Source organism: Aulonocara sp. 'chitande type north' Nkhata Bay, linkage group LG12 (genome assembly GCF_057382095.1).
Source record: "Aulonocara sp. 'chitande type north' Nkhata Bay isolate Kocher_YH1m ecotype deep benthic linkage group LG12, A_spYH_male_GT1.1, whole genome shotgun sequence".
Lineage (NCBI taxonomy): Eukaryota > Metazoa > Chordata > Actinopteri > Cichliformes > Cichlidae > Aulonocara > Aulonocara sp. 'chitande type north' Nkhata Bay.
The window spans coordinates 7,434,097-7,456,521 of record NC_141355.1 but is presented as its reverse complement, the minus strand read 5'-3'; the positions used below and the strand labels follow the sequence as shown (position 1 = coordinate 7,456,521).

The 22,425-nt window shown below is 39.4% G+C and overlaps 1 protein-coding gene and 1 long non-coding RNA gene across 3 annotated transcripts; one reads left to right on the top strand and one right to left on the bottom strand.

Annotated features, from left to right (window-relative positions):
• The first annotated feature begins 1,670 nt into the window (after nucleotides 1-1,670).
• Nucleotides 1,671-3,399, top strand: LOC147316845 (uncharacterized). The gene is made up of 3 exons (XR_015131748.1): nucleotides 1,671-1,882; nucleotides 2,308-2,400; nucleotides 2,486-3,399. It is a non-coding gene; the product is annotated as an uncharacterized LOC147316845 (long non-coding RNA).
• A 6,531-nt stretch (nucleotides 3,400-9,930) lies between these two features.
• On the bottom strand, nucleotides 9,931-20,632 carry rchy1 (ring finger and CHY zinc finger domain containing 1). 2 transcript variants are annotated; one of them, XM_086313395.1, is made up of 9 exons: nucleotides 20,294-20,632; nucleotides 17,701-17,820; nucleotides 17,436-17,551; nucleotides 15,794-15,872; nucleotides 15,660-15,704; nucleotides 15,489-15,547; nucleotides 14,686-14,715; nucleotides 14,120-14,240; nucleotides 9,931-14,005 (listed from the first exon to the last, which is right to left on the bottom strand). In XM_086313395.1, the coding sequence occupies exons 1-9, from the start codon at nucleotides 20,342-20,344 to the stop codon at nucleotides 13,844-13,846; spliced, it is 783 nt and encodes a 260-aa protein (XP_086169521.1). In that variant the 5' UTR covers nucleotides 20,345-20,632; the 3' UTR covers nucleotides 9,931-13,843. The 2 variants fall into 2 exon arrangements, with proteins under 2 accessions (XP_086169521.1, XP_086169522.1); XM_086313396.1 differs by having other exon boundaries at nucleotides 20,351-20,630.
• Nucleotides 20,633-22,425: the final 1,793 nt, after the last annotated feature.

Here is a 22,425-nt window from a genome sequence, read left to right as displayed (position 1 = left end):
TCATGTTATTTCAGGTTGTTTACTGTTAGACCATCATTGTGAAGTTTGACATGAATAAGCATGAACACTTGGATTATAATAGATGGTAAAATGTGAGTGCAAGTCTGACTTTAATGCCTTGTTTTGACTAAAAGACCTTTAGTTGTGTAAAGGGGGGGACTATTACTTAAACTGAAATAACTACGGTGCAAAAGTCTTGACCCAGCCCTAATTTCACAAGATTTTCCTAGGAACATAGGAAATGGGTGCTGTGACATAATGAAACTTGTGAATGCACAGGAAAAATGATACGAGGCAAAGACATTGTTTGTAGAATTCTAGCAAACTTAAACGTCAGTATTTGGTGTGACACATGATCATTGTCAAAATCTGACTGTACTTTCCTCATAATTCTGTGGGGTTTTTTTTTTTTTTTTTTGGACAAGCTCTCAAACACTGGCTGAAATGTAGCACGAAACCATGACAGAGCCTCTGTTTTACAAACACTGTTGTACTCTTCTCCTTACTACCAGCATACACATTGACAGCAGTTTGATTTGTCACTCATTGATGAATATTGTCAGATTTTCCCTGTCCACTTGTATAATTTGGCATACCTCAGACTTTTCTTCTTTAAAGATTGGCTTCTTTGGTCTTTCACTTTTTTCTCCTCCAGTTCCTTCCATTTTTCATCGTCACACACCATGTTGATTTATGTCCAGTTTCTGGCTAGCAGCTTTTTGTTGCAAAACTACAATGTACGCCTCTCAAACTTTTGTCCTTAGCATTTTATTTTTGTAGATTCAACTAAAGAAATTACTTTTTTTGGGGGGGGGCAACAAGCTGTTAGTAACAATGTGCCTTACAATACAACAAAACTGGTATTTTTCCACATTTTCTGTTGTGTAGGTGTTTTCAACTCTTGAATGGCTCGTAGCTAAGGAAACAAAAAATCTTCTAAAAATGGACAGATACTGAACTAAAATTGAGTGGGGAAAAGCAGCAAATGGAACTCCTTCAGAAAACCTCGAACTTTTGCTAGAGATCACATTTTAAAAATTACTAGTCTGGCTCACTGTATGCAAAACAAAGAAATGAGTGGTGGCTTAAGACTACAGAGGACTGTAAATGATCAGAAATGTCACTTTTAAGTGTCATGGCACACAGTTGAAGCTATTATTGTTATCATGATTAATGTTTTATTTAGGTATTTAGGAGACATATGGTTTGTAACACTTGTGGACAGACACTCTGCAAGGCTTTGTAGTCTTCGTGGTGATGTCACAATCAGCTAGGAAACAATGAATTGCAGTGATCCTTACTCACCTGAATTGTCTTATTTGACTGTTCTGTAAAACACAGGGAGACAAAACGGTGTCCATATAGAATATGTTGTTTCAGTGTCTGCGGAGACACTGGATATTTAATTAATACTATGGAACATCAAAACAATCCAAATCACGTTAGTACTTTTGCACTCAGTGCAAACACTATGCATGAAACTTTGTCTAAAATTCCTTAGGTATTTTACATCTATTTAAATTCTAAACCATTGTTTAAACCAATACCACAAAACACATGTTTACTGTGCTTATGAATAGGCACTTCTGGTGGACTTATTCTTCTACAACCATTGTCCTAGAATTTTTAGCGATCTGTCATTTCAGTTTAGCTGGGGGTGTTTGGTGATTTAGCTTTCATGGTTTTAGGAATCAGCACTACAGTGCATAATATATTGCCAGGAACAGGAACCCAATGATGGCCCGGTACCCACACATTTCCACGGCTATATAAAAAGAAGGCCAACCCAGATGTTCTATTGTTTGCTGAGGACTGAGCAGAAGTGAGAATTTACTGTAATCAGTCTGGAGCGTTTCTATGGTGAGGACACTCGACCATTAAGGTAGGTTCTCAATCATAACTTAGCATTTCACTTTACTGAACTTGTTGTAGTTCAAGATGTTGAACAACTTTACTAACATTCAATAATGCATTTAAATTGAATTCTAAAATGTTTACTTGTGTTACTCTTTAATTCCTTCAAATAGTAATAGATTAGTGGATGCAGCAATACCCTCATTTAAAACTTAATGAATTTTATGCTTGAGACAGTTAAAGGCAATGTTAGCAAAGGGTTGACAAATTTAAATGTAAATCAACCCCTCCCCCCAAAAAAGAAAAAAGATCTGTGCCACTACAAACATGATTCCAGAAATGTCTTTTTTAACAATATTTGAGGTGGAAATCATTTTTAACTGAACCAAGAAGAAGGTACTCTGTTTGTCTCTCGATGTACACACTACCAGTTTACCAATATGGTTCTTTTAGTTTGTTTCAGCAAATACAGGAAGGACAGCAATGGCAGTCCTGAGGGCCACCCTTTGCGCTGTCCTCATGGTGACTCTAGTGACAGCTAAACCAGTGAGTAGCTATACTACTTTACTGCTACATTTTCCCACTGTATAGCAAAGATTGGTGGATTTGTGACAGTTTCATTATAAAACAGGTCCATCTGAAAGAAAGTGAGGATTCACCCAAGTCATCAGAGTCCAGTGAATCCAGTTCATCAGAAGAGACCACCACTAATGATAGGTCTTCACAGGAAACCCTGCAGTCAAATACGCCGGATGCTACAGAGAACCCCCTGGATGCAGCACCGCTTCCCTCTGCAGATGCAGGACCTTCTCTGGCCACTTCTCCTGAAGACCCACAAACCTCTGCTGACCCAGATGCTTTACAACTTGTGCCAGATCCGTCTCATACTGCGATGAGCGTTGATGTTTCTTTAGATGTGCCCAATTCTGGTCCCACAAAGGACTCTGTTAACGCTGTTAACCCTACCCACATTCTACCAAACACGCATCCTTCAGGGCTTTCAGAGACTGGTGTAGTCATAGGTACAATTCAACCACAAGTCATTACCACATACCAAGGATCCACCCAGGGTGTCACTCCACCCTTTCCTACATGTGTCATCCAACCAACACCTACAGCCCCACCACTGATACTCCCTATTGGAACAACACTAGATGGTGGTCCTGTCTGTTTCACTTTCCAGGTCACAACTGCTGAGCCAGATCCACCTAGAGGAGACAGCATTTGATCCCCAACAGAACACAGAAATTGTTGTTCATTTAAGTTTGAGTTCAGCCTAGGTGACCAGGACAGACCACACTATGGCTGTACATATACACAACCTTGACTTGATACTTATATAGATGTCCTAACTACACATGGCTTTTACTTTGCCCTCAACCTTGGCAAATAGGGGGGAAAAAATGGTGCTAATGTATATGCTGTATATATACAATAAACACATCTAAAGCTGTTGCAATAACAAAAGTACAGTCACAATAAATAAATTAATAAACAGCTGAAAATTAAACTGATTAAATGTTTGTCTCAAATCCGGTGAACTGTTTAGTAAAATGAGTGTGTTTTTTTTTTTTGTTTTTTTTTTTTTATTTGGTCGATCTTTGTTTTTATTATTTATTATATTTTATTTTCAGATGTTACAGACGGGACAGACATGAGTGAAATAATAACTGTAAAATAATATTCATTTCTTCGGTAAGAAGTGTGTGCTTCTAAAAGAAGCTAAAAAATTCTCAGTTATCGACTGGGAATGAAGAGATTATAAATATATTCGAGAATGCATATAGAGATGGACCCTATCAAAAAGTCATTTACAAATTATATTGTTCACTGATCAATCTACGGGGTCATGATACAAGATATGTTAAAGGAAGATGGGAAACAGAGAGCAATCTATTCTTAACAGGAGAGGAATGGGACGGGATTTGTAGGCAGCAGTGGTCAGTAACAAGCTCCCCCTCGTGGAGGGAATTCAGCTGGAAGAATGTATTTCGTTATTTTATTACCCCAGCCCAAAAATCCAATTATTCTCAGAACACAACATGCTGGAGGCATTGTGGACATGCAACAGCAAATCATTTTCAAATTTTTTGGGAAGGTCCCCGTGTGGTTCCATTTTGGAAGGAAATACATAAGGTCATGGAAACAATCTTCCAAAAGAAAATACAATTTCATTTTGCATTATTGTACCTAGGCAACCTAGAGAGTCTTAATCTATGCAAACCGGATAAGTATTTGTTCAGTGTGCTGTCGGTAGCTTGCAAAAAGGCCATAACTGGCCTTTGGATTAAAGAGGATATTCCTACCATAGATGAATGGATTGATGTGATATATAATATTTTTGTTATGGAAAGAATAACTTTTAGGCTAAAGTGCCAGGCGGACAGGCATACTTCTTAGTGAGTTCGTGGAGGGGTTTGGCTATAGAGATTGACAGACCACGTGACTTTCGCGCATTGCATGCCGGTAACTCGTGGCAAAACAATCCAAGTACTGCATCAAATCCAACCATTTTCAGCACCGCAAAACGTTCATTCTTCGGTTCCAATAAATTCTTGCTTTTTCTTTCCCCCCCAAAAAGGTATGTACAAAACGAAGGAGAACAATGCTGGTCCGTACAAAGACAGACTTAATGAAAAGTCAAAGAAAAGATACGAGGAAAAAAATCAAACCAGTGAAAGTGTCAGACCCTTATGAGCACACAGAAGGACAAAATACGTTAGCGTGCTGCCCAACTTTCACCACGCTCAGATTTATAATTATACGGTTCTTTGAGTGAGTCCATACACTCCTGAAGTTTAGTAACTTCAGGTCACTGCAACAAGCCCAGGTACAGTTTACCGACGGATGGGTACAGGACCTTGAAATTCACCGTGTAGAACGAAAGACCATCGTACGTATCATAAGTTTACCAGTCTCACAAATCGTCGTCATAAATACACATTCGTTAACCGTTTATTAATAGGTATCATGACCCCGTAGATTGATCAGTGAACAATATAATTTGTAAATGACTTTTTGATAGGGTCCATCTCTATATGCATTCTCGAATATATTTATAATCTCTTCATTCCCAGTCGATAACTGAGAATTTTTTAGCTTCTTTTAGAAGCACACACTTCTTACCGAAGAAATGAATATTATTTTACAGTGTTGCTGAATCACATACCACCATGCCAATCAGATTACTTATTCCATGTGAGGGTGAGGAGGTGACCCTCCTGGATAAGATGGTGAAGGTTTGCTGCGTTTTGGTGAACAGTGTGATAAAAAAAAAAACTGATGTGATGTTCTATAAGGTGGTTTTAATAAAAAAAGAGGCAAAAATTAGTTCGTTTCTTTATTCAACTTTTGAACAGTGGTGCTAACCCTAACCCTACTAACCCTACTAACCCTAGCCCTAGCCCCTAGCCCCTTACCCTAGCAGGTAAACGGCACCGAGGATGGTGGCCGTTATGGGAAGAGGTAGAACTAGACCTACACCTAGAACTAGACCTACATTCATTGTTAGGTTGGTAATGTCACTCATTGCTTTCTCACACCTTACACGCCTCTGTTCCTTCCTCAACTCTCTTACAAGGTTGTCTATCCTATCATTAATCACTATGCGTTCCTCTATGAGGAGCTCTAGGCGCTGAGCTATTCTCTCCATTGGATCACTTTGGGGCTGCTGCAGGGACAAGGTCCAAAACGGCGGTACCTGCTCCACGTCACGGGTTCTATTTATGGACTCACCTGGCAACTTTAGTGATGTCACTGCTGATGTTGTCACTGTTGGTGTGACCTCATGACTCATTCATGCTATCTGAACTGTGGTGTAATTATGAGGTCACAGGGGGATGTGACACAACAGAGAGATGAATCTGGCATTGATATTTGACATCACAACAGAGAGATGAATCTGGCATTGATATTTGACATCACACCAGAGAGATGAATCTGGCATTGATATTTGACATCACAACAGAGAGATTAATCTGGCAGTGATATATAATGCCATATATCAAATGATCACTATGGCATTACTGAGAGTTGAAAAACTGTCTAAAGTCTTTCATCTTTAATAAAATGATCAGCGTTCTGCTCTACCAGGTGTAACAATTGAGTTTAACATCCAGGCATCCATGAAAACGGAATTTATGACATTTAACGGAGTTAGAAGTTAGCAGGGAGTTAGCTCGCTAGCTTCTATCTGAATACAATATACCATGTCCTGACTGCAGGGTTTTGGAAACAAATTAAAACGTACAACTCTGCTATCACTTCCAGCATAAATGAAGACAGAAAACTAAACAGCAGTGATGTTTGTGGGGTTACTGAAGTTTGGCTAGCTGGTATATAATGATGTGCTACGTGACCGCTAGCGACACAGCTACGACACAGCTAGGTCCACCCTACCAGTAGGGTTGCCAACCGTCCCTTAAAATACGGAATCGTCCCGTATTTAGAAACAAAAGTACACGTCCCGTATTGAGCTAATAAGGGACGCACTTTGTCCCGTAATACAGTGAGAATCAAAAGTAGTCTATAAATGTTTATGGAATTAACGCTTTGTTTGAAAACATAATTCCCAGCCCCTCTCCTGCTTTGTGACCAATGAGCTGACAGCACACTTATGACAATTCGAGTATGACAATTCAGATTACTGCTCATCTCATTGGTCGAGGAAAGGTCGCTTACGGAGAAAATACCGGAAGACAACAGATGACCACAACAAGAAGCATGGCCAACAGGGAAACAAACGCCGTCACTGCGGTGCAAGTCTCGGACGACAGTACACCTAAAGCTGGGCAGACACTGTGCGATTTTTTCAGTCGCGTTATTCAGCTCCTGCTCAAACTGCACGATTGACTCGCAGGGGTTAGAAGTTGGTAGGTCACGATGCAGGTCTCACACTATACCGCCCGATGCTCTGATGCGACCTGAGTGCTCACACTGTGCGTCCATAAAATTAAGGTTATAACAGAAAATCTGTCGCTCGCTCTCTCTGTCTCTCACTCACACAGACACACCACCACCATCAACTTTGCTAAATTGCTAATGAAAAACATGATCAGGCAGCTGTGATTTAGCAGCGATGTAGATCCAACTATTTTCACGGTTGTTGTGGTCGTGATAATTTTGTGAGGCCACATCGAAAAGGCTCGGATGAGCTTTTCAAAGTTCTACAAGTTGTGCCTCCATCGCTTGTGTCCAGATCACACGCTGCACAGCCGTGCTGCGCCATCTTTTTCACGGCGTTTACGTGTTTGCGCGCGAGCAGTGTGAGCGGCTCACGAGCGATTGATGATCGGGAGCTGGTCGTGAGGTGTTAATCACTTCTCGTTACCCCACGTATACTACACGACGCACGATGAAGGCCAAAATCGGTCCGATCACTCAAAAATCGGCTCAAAATGGGCCTAAAACCGCACAGTGTGAGCCCAGCGTTAGAGCAGCAATGTTTGTTCCCCTCAGAGAAAGGGAAGAATGGGAAAAGGAAAACACCTGGCTGGAAAAAGTTAATATGGGCATGTGCAGTGAATATCAGCGCTATGTGGCCAGAAGTGTGATAATATAATTTATTTTGTGTAATAAACGACTGCAAGGATAGATGATTACAACAAATAGATGACTAATACATAAAAGTAATACATAGATGAATAATGATGATGAGTTAAGATGCGTAATCATGGGAACAAGCGGGTTTTCAAACGGGAGCAGCTGATTAGCATTAGAAAAGCTGAAATAATACCTCAGCTGAAGCCAATTGTACTAAATGCACTAAATGTGCACTGTTACAAGAATATTTTTCTTTCTATTGTTTTCTATTATTTTAAGTTAAGCAGGACAAAGTTCTTTTAAAGAAAGATTTACTTATATTCTCAAAAGTTAAGCATGACAGGCTTCTGTTTAAGAAAGAGACCTATTTTATGTGTTAATGTTGTCATTTTGAGCTAAAAATAAATGGCTAAATGATCATTTGTTTCACATGTGTTCATATCACAAAGAATACACATCTACTTAAATCAAATTCAAGTCAAATGGTTAAAAAAATAATTTCACACACAAAAAAAGAGCTAGAAAATTCACCACACTGGGAAGGGTGAAGACAACTGGGTCGCCCGGCCCTGGCCACGAGGTGTCCCTTATTTATTTTTCAGGGAGTTGGCAACCCTATCCACACTGGAGAGAGACCGTTCAGCTGTGACTTGTGTGGAAAGTCTTTTTCCTTGAAGGGTTACCTAAAAACACACCAACTCATCCACAGTGGAGTTAAACTAAACTATTTGCTAGTTTAGTTTAGTTTTTGTTATTTGATATTTTGAATCACAGCAGAGAGACGAATCTGGCATTGATATTTGACATCACAGCAGAGAGACTGGATGTGATGTCAGAAAGATGACTGTGATGTCAGAACCCTCTAAATGTTGTAATTTACAGATGGTAAATGGCCTGTAGTTGTATAGCGCTTTACTAGTCCCTAAGGACCCCAAAGCACCTTACATATCCAGTCATCCACCCATTCACACACCGGTGACGGCAAGCTACATTGTAGCCACAGCCACCCTGGGGCGCCCTGACAGAGATATTTAATTCCAAATTATTTGACTGCATCATTGCGTCTTTGAGTTATGACCCAAACTCTCTATCAACTTTGTGAATAAATTCACGTCCCCCTGTGACCTCATAATTACACCACAGTTACACCACAGTTCAGATAGCATGAATGAGTCATGAGGTCACACCAACAGTGACAACATCAGCAGTGACATCACTAAAGTTGCCAGGTGAGTCCATAAATAGAACCCGTGACTCCGTTAAATGTCATAAATTCCGTTTTCATGGATGCCTGGATGTTAAACTCAATTGTTACACCTGGTAGAGCAGAACGCTGATCATTTTATTAAAGATGAAAGACTTTAGACAGTTTTTCAACTCTCAGTAATGCCATAGTGATCATTTGATATATGGCATTATATATCACTGCCAGATTCATCTCTCTGTTGTGATGTCAAATATCAATGCCAGATTCATCTCTCTGGTGTGATGTCAAATATCAATGCCAGATTCATCTCTCTGTTGTGTCACATCCCCCTGTGACCTCATAATTACACCACAGTTCAGATAGCATGAATGAGTCATGAGGTCACACCAACAGTGACAACATCAGCAGTGACATCACTAAAGTTGCCAGGTGAGTCCATAAATAGAACCCGTGACGTGGAGCAGGTACCGCCGTTTTGGACCTTGTCCCTGCAGCAGCCCCAAAGTGATCCAATGGAGAGAATAGCTCAGCGCCTAGAGCTCCTCATAGAGGAACGCATAGTGATTAATGATAGGATAGACAACCTTGTAAGAGAGTTGAGGAAGGAACAGAGGCGTGTAAGGTGTGAGAAAGCAATGAGTGACATTACCAACCTAACAATGAACGTAGGTCTAGTTCTAGGTGTAGGTCTAGTTCTACCTCTTCCCATAACGGCCACCATCCTCGGTGCCGTTTACCTGCTAGGGTAAGGGGCTAGGGGCTAGGGCTAGGGTTAGTAGGGTTAGGGTTAGCACCACTGTTCAAAAGTTGAATAAAGAAACGAACTAATTTTTGCCTCTTTTTTTATTAAAACCACCTTATAGAACATCACATCAGTTAGGGTTAGTAGGGTTAGGGTTAGCACCACTGTTCAAAAGTTGAATAAAGAAACGAACTAATTTTTGCCTCTTTTTTTATTAAAACCACCTTATAGAACATCACATCAGTTTTTTTTTATCACACTGTTCACCAAAACGCAGCAAACCTTTAGGGTTAGGGTTAGGGGCTAGGGTTAGGCTTAGGGTTAGTACCACTGTTCAAAAGTTGAATAAAGAAACGAACTAATTTTTGCCTCTTTTTTTATTAAAACCACCTTATAGAACATCACATCAGTTTTTTTTTTATCACACTGTTCACCAAAACGCAGCAAACCTTCACCATCTTATCCAGGAGGGTCACCTCCTCACCCTCACATGGAATAAGTAATCTGATTGGCATGGTGGTATGTGATTCAGCAACACTGTAAAATAATATTAATTTCTTCGGTAAGAAGTGTGTGCTTCTAAAAGAAGCTAAAAAATTCTCAGTTATCGACTGGGAATGAAGAGATTATAAATATATTCGAGAATGCATATAGAGATGGACCCTATCAAAAAGTCATTTACAAATTATATTGTTCACTGATCCATCTACGGGGTCATGATACAAGATATGTTAAAGGAAGATGGGAAACAGAGAGCAATCTATTCTTAACAGGAGAGGAATGGGATGGGATTTGTAGGCAGCAGTGATCAGTAACAAGCTCCCCCTCGTGGAGGGAATCCAGCTGGAAGAATGTATTTCGTTATTTTATTACCCCAGCCCAAAAATCCATTGGCATTGTGGACATGCAACAGCAAATGCTCCTTTATTTATTGTGCATAAATAGTGAATTGTCCTGACACAATATTGCGTTTCGCTTCTGTTATTACCATGGTATATTGACAAAAACATATACTTTTATTCACAGGATAAAATAGTTGTTTTGTATCACTAATTGCCCAGTACGATTACAGCATACAATATTATTGTCAGTGCTACATTTCTGTGATGCTACCAGAAATTATTTCCACTACTAATTAATTACCGTTGAGCTCAAAGGTCCTATTAATAAACGGTTAACGAATGTGTATTTATGACGACGATTTGTGACATCAGCAGTGACATCACTAAAGTTGCCAGGTGAGTCCATAAATAGAACCCGTGACGTGGAGCAGGTACCGCCGTTTTGGACCTTGTCCCTGCAGCAGCCCCAAAGTGATCCAATGGAGAGAATAGCTCAGCGCCTAGAGCTCCTCATAGAGCAAAATAGAAGGATTAATGCTAGGATGGAGAAACTTGAATGGGAGTTGAGTGCACTAATTGAAGAGAATGCGACTGAAAGGAGGCGTGAGAAAGCACCACAGAGTGCCCTTGGCAACCTACGTCTAGGTGTAGGCATAGGTCTTGCCATAACGGGCACCATCCTCGGTGCAGCTTACCTGTCCACCTTGATTGGCTTATCTTGACATAATAACTATACTGTGCTCTCATTTATGTTCAGCTTTATTTTGCCCTCACCTCCCAACCAGCCATGACAGAAGACTGCCCCACACTGAGCCTGGCTCTGTCACAGGTTTCTTCCTGTTAAAAGGGAGTTTTTCCTGTCCACCGTTGCTCATAGGGAATCACTTGATTGTTGGGGTTGTTAGGTGGGTTGTTTTTTTATTTGTAATTTGCTAATTAAAATAAAGAAAAATTATATTTAAAAATATATATTAATTGCTCTGTGTGTTTACTTCAATGAAGACGTGTATTGACATGAACAAAGTGCAGTATTCCAAGATGGCATCAGAGTTTTAACACCTTTTATACTCATATTTTTATAATTATGTTAAGTTTAAAAGCTCAAAGATAATGACATAGATGGATCTGTTTCTGTTATTATCACAAGACCAAATTGGTCGCACTCTAGGGCCCTGAACAATTAGTTAATATTGTTCATGAGACTAAAGTCAGTGTAAATATATGTGGCCAATATTCTAGTTATTATATTAATCATTATAAGTTATTACAGCAGTGAGTTTGAACTCTCAAATCAAATCACTTATTGTCACATCACATGTGCAGGTACACTGGTACAGCACATGTGAGTGACAATAAGTGATTTGATTTGAGAGTTCAAACTCATCACAGGTACACATGTGATGTGTACCTGCACATCACATGTGCAGGTACACTGGTACAGCACATGTGAGTGAAATCAACCCGTTCTCACTCCCGACGCGCAAAATAATGACGACAGAAACACACACTTCTTTTTTTTTTTTTTTTAGTTTATGTTTTATTAGTTTTCTTATTTATACGACATATACAACAAATTCAATTTAATCACCGTGAGGGGGAAAGCAAAACCAAACCGAACAACAACAGAAGAGACAAACGGACCAAAACAAGACCAAACAAAACACAAGAATAAACAAACCAAGAAATACAATGACATTATACAAAATCGGGACTCCCATTTTGTACATATTTCAACCATTTCAACCAATATTCTTCAAAAGAGTCCGCCTGGCACTTTAGCCTAAAAGTTATTCTTTCCATAACAAAAATATTATATATCACATCAATCCATTCATCTATGGTAGGAATATCCTCTTTAATCCAAAGGCCAGTTATGGCCTTTTTGCAAGCTACCGACAGCACACTGAACAAATACTTATCCGGTTTGCATAGATTAAGACTCTCTAGGTTGCCTAGGTACAATAATGCAAAATGAAATTGTATTTTCTTTTGGAAGATTGTTTCCATGACCTTATGTATTTCCTTCCAAAATGGAACCACACGGGGACCTTCCCAAAAAATTTGAAAATGATTTGCTGTTGCATGTCCACAATGCCTCCAGCATGTTGTGTTCTGAGAATAATTGGATTTTTGGGCTGGGGTAATAAAATAACGAAATACATTCTTCCAGCTGAATTCCCTCCACGAGGGGGAGCTATGCATTCTCGAATATATTTATAATCTCTTCATTCCCAGTCGATAACTGAGAATTTTTTAGCTTTTTTTAGAAACACACACTTCTTACTGAAGAAATGAATATTATTTTAGTGTTGCTGAATCACATACCACCATGCCAATCAGATTACTTCTTCCATGTGAGGGTGAAGAGGTGACCCTCCTGGATAAGATGGTGAAGGTTTGCTGCGTTTTGGTGAACAGTGTGATAAAAAAAAACTGATGTGATGTTCTATAAGGTGGTTTTAATAAAAAAAGAGGCAAAAATTAGTTCGTTTCTTTATTCAACTTTTGAACAGTGGTACAGTCAGAGTACAGTTCAGCAAACCTGATACCTGCAAGGGGAAAACATGCAAAAATAATCAAGGGCCATTTATCACAGCAGCCACAACCACAGACTGTATATAAAAGACCGAAGTCTCATCCTCAGCATTTTGGCAGCTGCTGTCTTGATGTTTTTGCAGTCTGACTTCTTTTTGCAAACAGACGTCGCCCCCTGCTGGTCAGTAGAAAGAAAGCAAATTCAAGGCACTTCCTCACAGACTCCGCTTTTGAAATCTTTGAGGTTACATGCATCTTTCTTTAATATACAGTCTGTGGGCACAACAGAAATTATACAGGATGTTGGCTAGCTGTGGAGCATTGCAAAGCCATCTAAATTTAATTCACATATATTTCCATTTGTATGTAATTTAGTTTTTTAAATTTCAGATTGCACATATAGTATTTTACAATTATAAGTGGGGTTTGATGACAGCTTTAAAGACAAAGCTTTAAAGATAGATCATCAAGTTTATATATAATGAGCCTTTTTTTAAGATATGCATGATTTGAACTAGAATTTTATACAATAAACCATTTTCAACCCTTGTAGCAAGTTCCAACTAAAAATCATAGAGAGAGGGATCCACAATGATAAACTAAAATATGTATTTAGAACTCTAATGAAGAAACAATGCCATCTGTTAAATATCTGACTAACAGGGAGACTATGCAAGTAACAGCACAGGCTGACCAATGCCAATGACAAACACACATTAGTTAACACTTTATCTTACTCAGATCATTTAAATAAGATTTATGGCACATACACCAGATGTATCAGGCTAACTAACCACAACTGCACACCACTGTCACCATCACCTGCGTGGCTTTGAATGATTCAATCGTGCCGCCTCCTATAAACATGCAGGTCATACGGACTATGCTTCTAAATTGTCTTTCTTTGTAAGTATGGTGATCCTATCCAGTGATTCCCACCAAGTGGATCCTGGGAAAAATTCCATCCACGATGAACGTTAGCAGGTAGGGAAAATAGATAAATACATTTTTGTATGTACAAACTGGAGAAGCCGGCTCAGTCTAGCTTTACCCTAGATGCTCGTTACTACATCACATGCCTTCGGTTTTGGTCAAGCATGTACTCTTAATGTTGTGTGGAAGCTACTGTTGATCGTGCTGCTGTGGCTCCATGTTCTGCTCGGGCTGCTGCAGCTGGATGAGTCCTCCATCCTGCGCTGTGTTGTACGAGCCGCAGCTGGTGCACTTCATTCCCAGCACATGGAAAGGCACCGTACAGTGAGCTTGGCAGTCGTTACACATAATCTGCAGTAAGGACATTAAAAAAATAAAAATAAATCATCAAACAGAACAAATATCGGTTTCATATTCACATTTAGATAAATGCACCAGCATTTTATTGTGTTATCGAAGGCCTACTTTGACCATTGCTCCTTGGTACTCAGTGGGCATTGGTGACTGAGCGATCTCTTTATCTATCTCCTTCCAGTGGTTCTGCATGTCACAAGCACTGTGCATGCACAGTGGGCAGCGATAAGCTCTGAAACAAACACAGGGGAGGGAAAAAAACAATCATATGGAAGGCCACCAGCAATCAAATAAGAGGACACAAAAATCCCTACATTGCCACAATGTAGCCTTTAAAAAGCTGATCAGAAACCGTTTTTGCTCTATACCAGGTAGATTGGACAAGCTTTTACAAATTACAGAAGCCTGCACAAAAACCTGACCTCTGACCTTGACGTCAAGGTCACTGAGATTCAAACTTATCTGAGATTTTTTAGTAGATGGAACTACTGTATCAATTTCAAAATCTTACATGGTCTCGTTTACAAACTTGTGTCGACACATCCTGCATGCTTAGCAGGGCGACAACAATACTCCGTCAGCCTTTTACGGCTGAGGGGCAAAAAGCAGACTATAACCCGGTCCCTTAATTACAACAACATCTTATTTTACCAGAAAAAGGAGTTCATTAAACATACCCTGTTCTGATCATGTCATCAAAGCAGGTCCTGTAGAAGAGGGTGAACAAACGCATTGTTACTATTATGTCACAATAGATCGTGAAGATATTTTAATCTGCAGTCAGTTTGTCAGTGCTGAGTCTGTTTTGTCATTACTGCAAAATTGTGTTCTTGGAGACTGTGGCAGCAGGATATACTACAAAGGTAGTTTTGAGTACTATGTGTTTGTCTGTGAACAGATACTGTCAAACTGACAGTGTTGCAATCAGGCACCTATTTGACATTTTGGTCAGATAGGTGCCTGATCCTACTCAAATATCTGTGATTCATTTCCCTACACATGCATTAAACATTCATATTATTAAAAGAGTCACAATAATAAATGGAGTGTGCTTCACTATAGTTTTCTGTCATAAATTTTCCAGAGACTTCTGGATGCTTTCAAGTTAATTTGTGCGTGTGTGTGTGTGAGCAGCGACACTGAACTATCAGCAGCAGCAAACAGGAGAAACAGGAGTGTTGACCTGATTTTGATATTAGACTGTAACTATTTTTCCACCAGCATAGTCGTGTAGGTGAGATATTTCACACAGAAAAAAAACTGGATAAGTCACCAAATCAGTCTAACAGGACTAATTCCAGTAAAGTAAAATCAGTCATTATTAAAGATTAAGATGTGAAAGACTTTTTGTGTTGGAAGTGGGAAAAATGCCCAGTGTGTTTTTTTAAATATCATTTTGTGCCACTGGTAGAAATTAAAAAATACACTATTAAACCCCATAACCCTGAACTGACAGTATCCAGAGAGTAAGGAATCCTACTTGTGTAGAAGATGGCCACATGGAAGAACGTGAGCTCCAATCCTGGATGTGTGAATATCCTGCATTAAAAAACATTAAAAAAAAGAAAGAAATATATATTAAACTCTGGAGAAAACAGATTAAAAAAAGAGCCACCATTCTCCTCGCCTTCTATCCTATTAATGCTGTTACCTCCATGCAGACAGGACAGTTCTGCCTTGAAACATTTTCAACACACTGAAACATAGAAAATAAAGGGAAATTAAAACTGTGAGGGCTCAACATACAGATAGATGTAGGCGAGTCAGGAACACAGCGATAGTCACCTTGTGGTTTCCTTGCAGATCCTGAGCTAAACACAAATTGCACTTCTCGCAGTGAAAGTACTTCTCTCTGGGCCCAATCCTGTAGAGGCACATTTGAAAACTCACTAAATGACAAATTTTGCCATCACGTGTTTCGGGAACAGTGAAATATCAGCATGATAACACAACACTGTGATTTTTATCTCTGACAGTTTCTTAATGAATTAAGAAAAATGGGAAAATTTTGTGGGGAACGTTAAGAAGACATTTCCCCAGTACCCGTATCATTATTACTTAGGGCTGCTCAATTAATCGAATTTTAATCACGATTACGATCTGGGCTTTCAACGATCATTAAAAATGACTGAGCCGATTATTAGCCCCTCCCTCATGCTTTACTCTCGCGCTGCTCCGTGTGGCAAATCAAGCGCACTGCTCTGCATTTCGAACACCCGTCACAACAATTAAGAGGACCCGAGGCAAGCTCGGAAAGGTAAGCAGAAGTTATTTGGAGAGGAGAGTGACTGCCGTTGGTTGAAAAGAAAGGTAAAGAAAAAAAACTTCAGTGGTGTGGAAACATTATGGGTTCGCGGAGTCAGATGTGGATCAAGTAGACACAGTGTGTAAACTTTGCTATGGTGTCGTAGCTGCACCACAGAGCAACACTGCAAAGTTCACATTTTTCATTTATTTCTTATATTGCAAACATTTGCACTGTTATCAGTATTTGCACACTATTTTATATTATTTTTTAAAGTCATTATTCAATACATTGTTATTCTTAACCCTTTAAAGCCGGTCAGAGCAGCATGCTCGTTTTGTATAACTATTTTTAAATCCCTGTAGAACCTGAACCGCTAAGCTAGCACAATAAATTTTTTTCCATATGAAACCAGAGGAGTTACATCTTATGCCATCAGCTTGTCCTAGGTCACGGTTTCCTTCCACATATAGCTTTGCAAAAATTGCATAAAAAGCGCTTGCAGGAACGCGACGCGAACTATCGCAAGTGACGTCATTTTCGCGGAAAATGTAGTTTTTTTACTTGTAGGCCTTAGAACTCGAATTGCACTGCTGGAAATAGTTTATTTTGATGCACATGCACATTCTTTGCAAATTTGCATCATAGGATTGTTTTTTTGTTTTTCCTGCAGTATATAAAAATTGCTGTATCTCCAAAAATAAAACTATGAAGACACTCAAAATAAATTTCCTGTTGTTGTAAACTATTTTTTGCAACTTTTTTGTATTTAAAGTTTTGAGGGATAAACCTCTTAAATTTCTCCAAGTAGAAATATATGTAAAAAAACAAAACAAAAACGATTTTCAATTTTTTTTTGTAGTTTATTGCACTTTTTTGCAATTAATGTAGTTACTATGGGCTTAATACATACACATTTTAAAAATATGGGCTATAACAGTTGTATTGATGTATAGCAACGTGAAATGCTCCCACAAATGGCACTACAGCATGTAAAAAAAAAAATATATAAGCTCTGGCGGACGAAATAAATATCGTCAAATAATCGTGATCTCAATTTCAGTGAAAATAATCGTGATTATCATTTTTGCCATAATCGAGCAGCCCTATTATTACTACTAAAGTTACACATAGAAATATTTAGACACTATAAACATGAAATATATTGAATCAGTTTCTTACCTGCAGATTCCACAGGGCTGACAGTGGTACTGCTTCTTGTCTTTGTCGAACAAGTGGCAAATGTCGCAGTAATACTCCCCAAACAGCAAATGACATTGCTGACAAGTCTGCTGTGTCTACAAAAGTATAACATTTGTACAGCTTTTTCCCTTCATCCGAGCTAACCATAATCAAAAGTACAACTCAAGCACTAAGGTGACATCGAGACGTCCTGCTGTAACCGACGGTGGAGCTCAAACACGTTAACTAGCTTTTCCTCAGTTACCTGCTGCACCGTCAGACACGCTGAGCACTGCACCTCTCTGACTTTGAATCGATCCATCTGGTGGTTCTCCTCTGCATCGTGGCACAGCCGACACACGTACAGTTTACCGCAGCAAGGTGCCTGCAGTACAGCAGAAACGCGATTACACAGGGCACAGACAGGGATGGGTATAGTAGTATGAGCTCAAATTGTGGTCATAAATATTTTGTACTTGCAAATCCGGATTTGTATGTGTAAAAAGAATTTGTGTGTGCATAAAAAAGATTTGTGTGTGGACTTAGCCAAAAAATACGTGTGAAACTCTGCACTCAAGTTTCAAGTTACAAGTACGAATTTTGAACCGTATTTCTTTCTTTCATCTGATTGGCCAATGTCATGTCAATCACAAATTTAACTATCCAATCAGAGAACAGGTGGGTTTGGCTGTCGGAGGGGCGCTTTTTTGAACTGCAGGTCCTTGAAGGGTAATACAGTTTGAAGCTGGAGGATCTCTATATAAATATCCTATACAAGCTAGGTCCCCAAACTTTCAGTAGCTGTTGAAAGGATAAAGTTGTGGTATATCAGTGGTTAGAAATACCATTATTACTTTAGGATTAGTTTAACACAAAGTCAGGGCTGACCCGGGACCATGGCTGTGAGTCACAGTGCGCAGCATAAAGGTCCTTTCACATCGGACGCAGGATGTGCTGCTAATGCTAACTGCTAACTAAAAGCCAAGGATCCAGAACTTGTTGCGCTGGCTGCTGAGCTCTGTGTGTTTTTGCAGCAGCTCTACCTGTACTAGATGCACCTGCTCCTTGTCTTTTCTATCTCTGACTTTATGTCCTCTAAAAGAGTTTCTGGTTTCTTTGCTGGTTCTTCAAATATTCAATAAAAGGGCATTTATTCCCTTCAAGGACCTAAAGCTCCATAAAGCACCCCTCCAATAGCCAAACCCACCTGTTCTCTGATTGGATAGTTAAATTTGTGATTGACATGACATTGGCCAATCAGATGAAAGGAACAAAAAAAAAAAAAACGGGTCAAAATTCATACTTGTAACTTGAAACTTGAGTGCAGAGTTTCACATGTATTTTTTGGCTAAGTCCACACACAAATCTGTTTTACACACACACAAATTCTTTTTACACATAAAAATCCTGATTTACAAGTACAAAATATTTATGACTACAATTTGAGCCCATATAGTAGTCCTATCACAGTTTGTGTAGCTGTAGCAATAAGTCACTAAGCGTGTGTGTGTGTGTGTGTGTGTGTGTGTGTGTGTGTGCACGTGCCTAAATGTAATCCTTATTCTGAAAATTCTTTATTAAACAGTGCTGACAAAGTTCAAGAGGGAGCTTGGCACTGTCATGGAAATTATGTGTGTGTCTGAAAATATGATATGCATGTGTATATATGAATAAACTTTAAATTTCTCCCGAACAGCAGTAAGTCAAGAAGCCCCTCTCTCTTAAACAACTGAAAAAATGCCCTGCTACTGGAAAGAAGTACAAATAATTAAATAACAATTTGCTGCAGTACACCCACCTTTATTTGACATATTTGACCTTATCAAACAAAAGCCAGTGATATATAACAAAACAACATTTATAAATTCCCCTGATAACTGGAGCTGTTTGGATTCTCATACCCAGGCTGCTGGCTGACTGAACTCTGAACAGCTTTAGCCAACATGTCCATGTTCAGCTACTAATCAAGTGTCTGATTAGGCGTGCTGTTATAAAGTTCTTGGCTCACAGTGAAGAGCTTCCATACTAATGACACAGCCTGACCACCCCTTAAGTAATTAATTAAAAATTGGCAATGAGGACATGAGGATAAAATATATTTGTCATGTCACGTGTTAGGTAAAACAGGACATGATATCGTGTGGCATCAGACGTTTTGGCTCCAAGACCTAAAAAAAAAAAAAAAAGTACATTCTCCCTGCTGTTTGAAAATATAAAGATGAGTCATCAACTTATCAAACGTCAGATAGGCTGTTTACACACTTTTAATAGATCTGTACATCAAATTTGGACACAATGTAAAAGATTTAAATATAAACAGTGTGTAAAGGTTACGTAATTAAAACGTATATAAAATAAATGATAAATTCCCCACGCCTTTCCTTGACCCCCCCTGACGTTTTCTGTCAAGGCCAAGTACAACCGATTAGGAAGGCAACAATTTTAAATTCTATTCAGTTTTGTGCTCTTTTGCGCTAAATACATAAACTCTCATTTTTCCTATTTGTCAAATGTGAGAGGGAGCAGGCTTCCTTGTCTCCTCCGCGCGTAATTATGATGGGAAGGACTAAGACCGGAGGGAAAGAGGCGAGAAAAGCTCCAGAAACTCTCAAGCCCCTCGCTTCAACAACGCCGTGCAGATATTATGCAAAATCATGCCGTCCGTCTGAAACATTTATTATTATTTAACCCTGTTACAGCGACGTTTGCCGGCTGAAGACTAAATAACTAGCTAGCTAGCTAACTATGACCGTCTCTAGCAGAGATATACCGACGACATAATCGTTATAGCACAGTTATAACTTGGCACCGTATATTTAAGACAAATGTATGAACATTTTTTAAAGCATTTTACTCACTTTCAATAAGCAGCTTCGAATGTAATGATCACAACCAGCAGAAGCAGCCATGCTTACCCCGAAATGGAATGCTTCTTCTTCTCCCTCCGCTCTAGAGCGTTGCACTGTTGGCTCCTGTGTTGTTGATTATGTCATCGTTGAGGTTGCATTAGCGCCACCTCTGCTTCGGAATGTGGATCGCAGTCTGTACAAATCCTACCCAATGACTCAAAACACAAAAACGGAAAAACAAACAGACACAAAATTAATACAAAACAAAAGAAACTATTTTATACAGTATTTTATTGCGCCCATAAATACTGTCTCTTAAAGAACATTAAACATGTCCACACAACTTCAACCTCCTAGGACCTGGCGTCCACATATGTGGACATCACATTTTGGGTTATTTAGACCAAAATACTCAATTTTGCTCTACAAGGGCCTGATATCCACTTATGAGGACATTATACTGGTACTGTTCTATCAAAATTTTAAACGAATATCCTCATATCCTCATATGTGGATATGAGGGCGAATATCCTCATATGTGGATATGAGGGCGAATATCCTCATATGTGGATATGAGGGCGAATATCCTCATATGTGGCTCTCATTTTTCTTAGAAACAAAAATTAGGTAAAAAAAACAAAACAAAACGCTGATAATTCTTTGTTTTTACATTCATCAGGTCCCAATCAGCCCAAATATCAAAGAGAAATTAAAAATGCATGCTGTGGAAGAGTTCAGGTCTTTGGAGGTTAAGGTTCATTTTAGCCTAAATAGCGATCTCATTTTCAGCCTAACAGTGTTCACACAGACCAGTAAGATTCATTCTAAGTTAAAATATTCTTTTTTTGTATTGTTTCCCTGCTTTATCTACATTTCTTATTTCTGAAATAATCTTATTGTTTATAATATAGAATCCTCCCCTTTGCTTTAGTGTTCCATTTCCCTCACCACATTGCTGTGCACCAGACTTTTTCTGTGGCCTTTGATTTGCTTATGAGTGTCTAAGCCTAATTTCCAAGCCTCTTCATTCTGCTTTAGACCCATGACCACATAAACCCAATAAGCATGCCATGGTAAATGAGCTGGGACTGTGCTTATAAATAAGATGCAAGGATTTTAGACTTTATGAACAGAAACAGAGCAGATTTAGAGGGTTTCTGATTTATTCTACCTGACCTCTATATGGATACAGCCTAGAATACCACACAATTTGGAATTTTCGTTATTCTGACACCTTTTTTCCAGGCATTTTTAAAGTATTAATTTAAAGGTTTTGGACTCACGTAGTAAATATTTCATTTCAAGAAGGCCTACCATCAGTATTTACTATTTTCATCCATAAATGTAGTATCTTAGTATTGAAAAGAAGAAGGTTACCTGAAGGGTAACTGAACTGATTTTAGGTGGGATCAGCTGAATGTGTTTTCTTCAATAAGATTTCAAGTGGCAGTCATGGAATCTGGCTTGTTAGTGTATACAACTCCCATCACTTTCACACCATTTACACTCTCACTCATCTTTACCCCACCTACCTCTATGGAATCCACATTTGTATGGACTAAGTTGGTTAGCCACCACAATTTTGTCTGTTTGTATCTGGAAGTCCCACAGGATCTTAGCTCGGTCATTCTCCACCACCCTTGGGGGCGTCTCCCATTTTGACCTCGGGACTTCCAGGCCATATTTGGCAATCGGCACAGATGTCAGCCACTTGGTTATGGCGTTCCATGTATGCCCTGCCTGCTAGCATCTTTCACCCTGCTTTTATGTGCTGGATTGTCTCAGGGGCATTTTTACACAGCCTGCACCTGGGGTCTTGCCTGGTGTGATAGTCCCCAGCCTCTATGGATCTTGTGCTCAGAGCTTGTTCCTGTGCTGCCGTGATTAGTGCCTCTGTGCTGTCTTTCAGTCCAGCTTTGTCCAGCCACTGATAGGATTTCTGGATGTAAGCCACCTTCTCTATCTGCCGGTGGTACACACTGTGCAGGGGCCTGTCCTTCCATGATGTTTCCTCCTCTTTGTCCTCTTTCTTGGGTTTCTGCTGTCTGCATGCGGTCAGTTGGGGCCATCTTCCGGATGTATTCATGGATGTTCATTGTCTCTCCTGGACCGTGGTGCTGACACTCACTAATCCCCGGCCT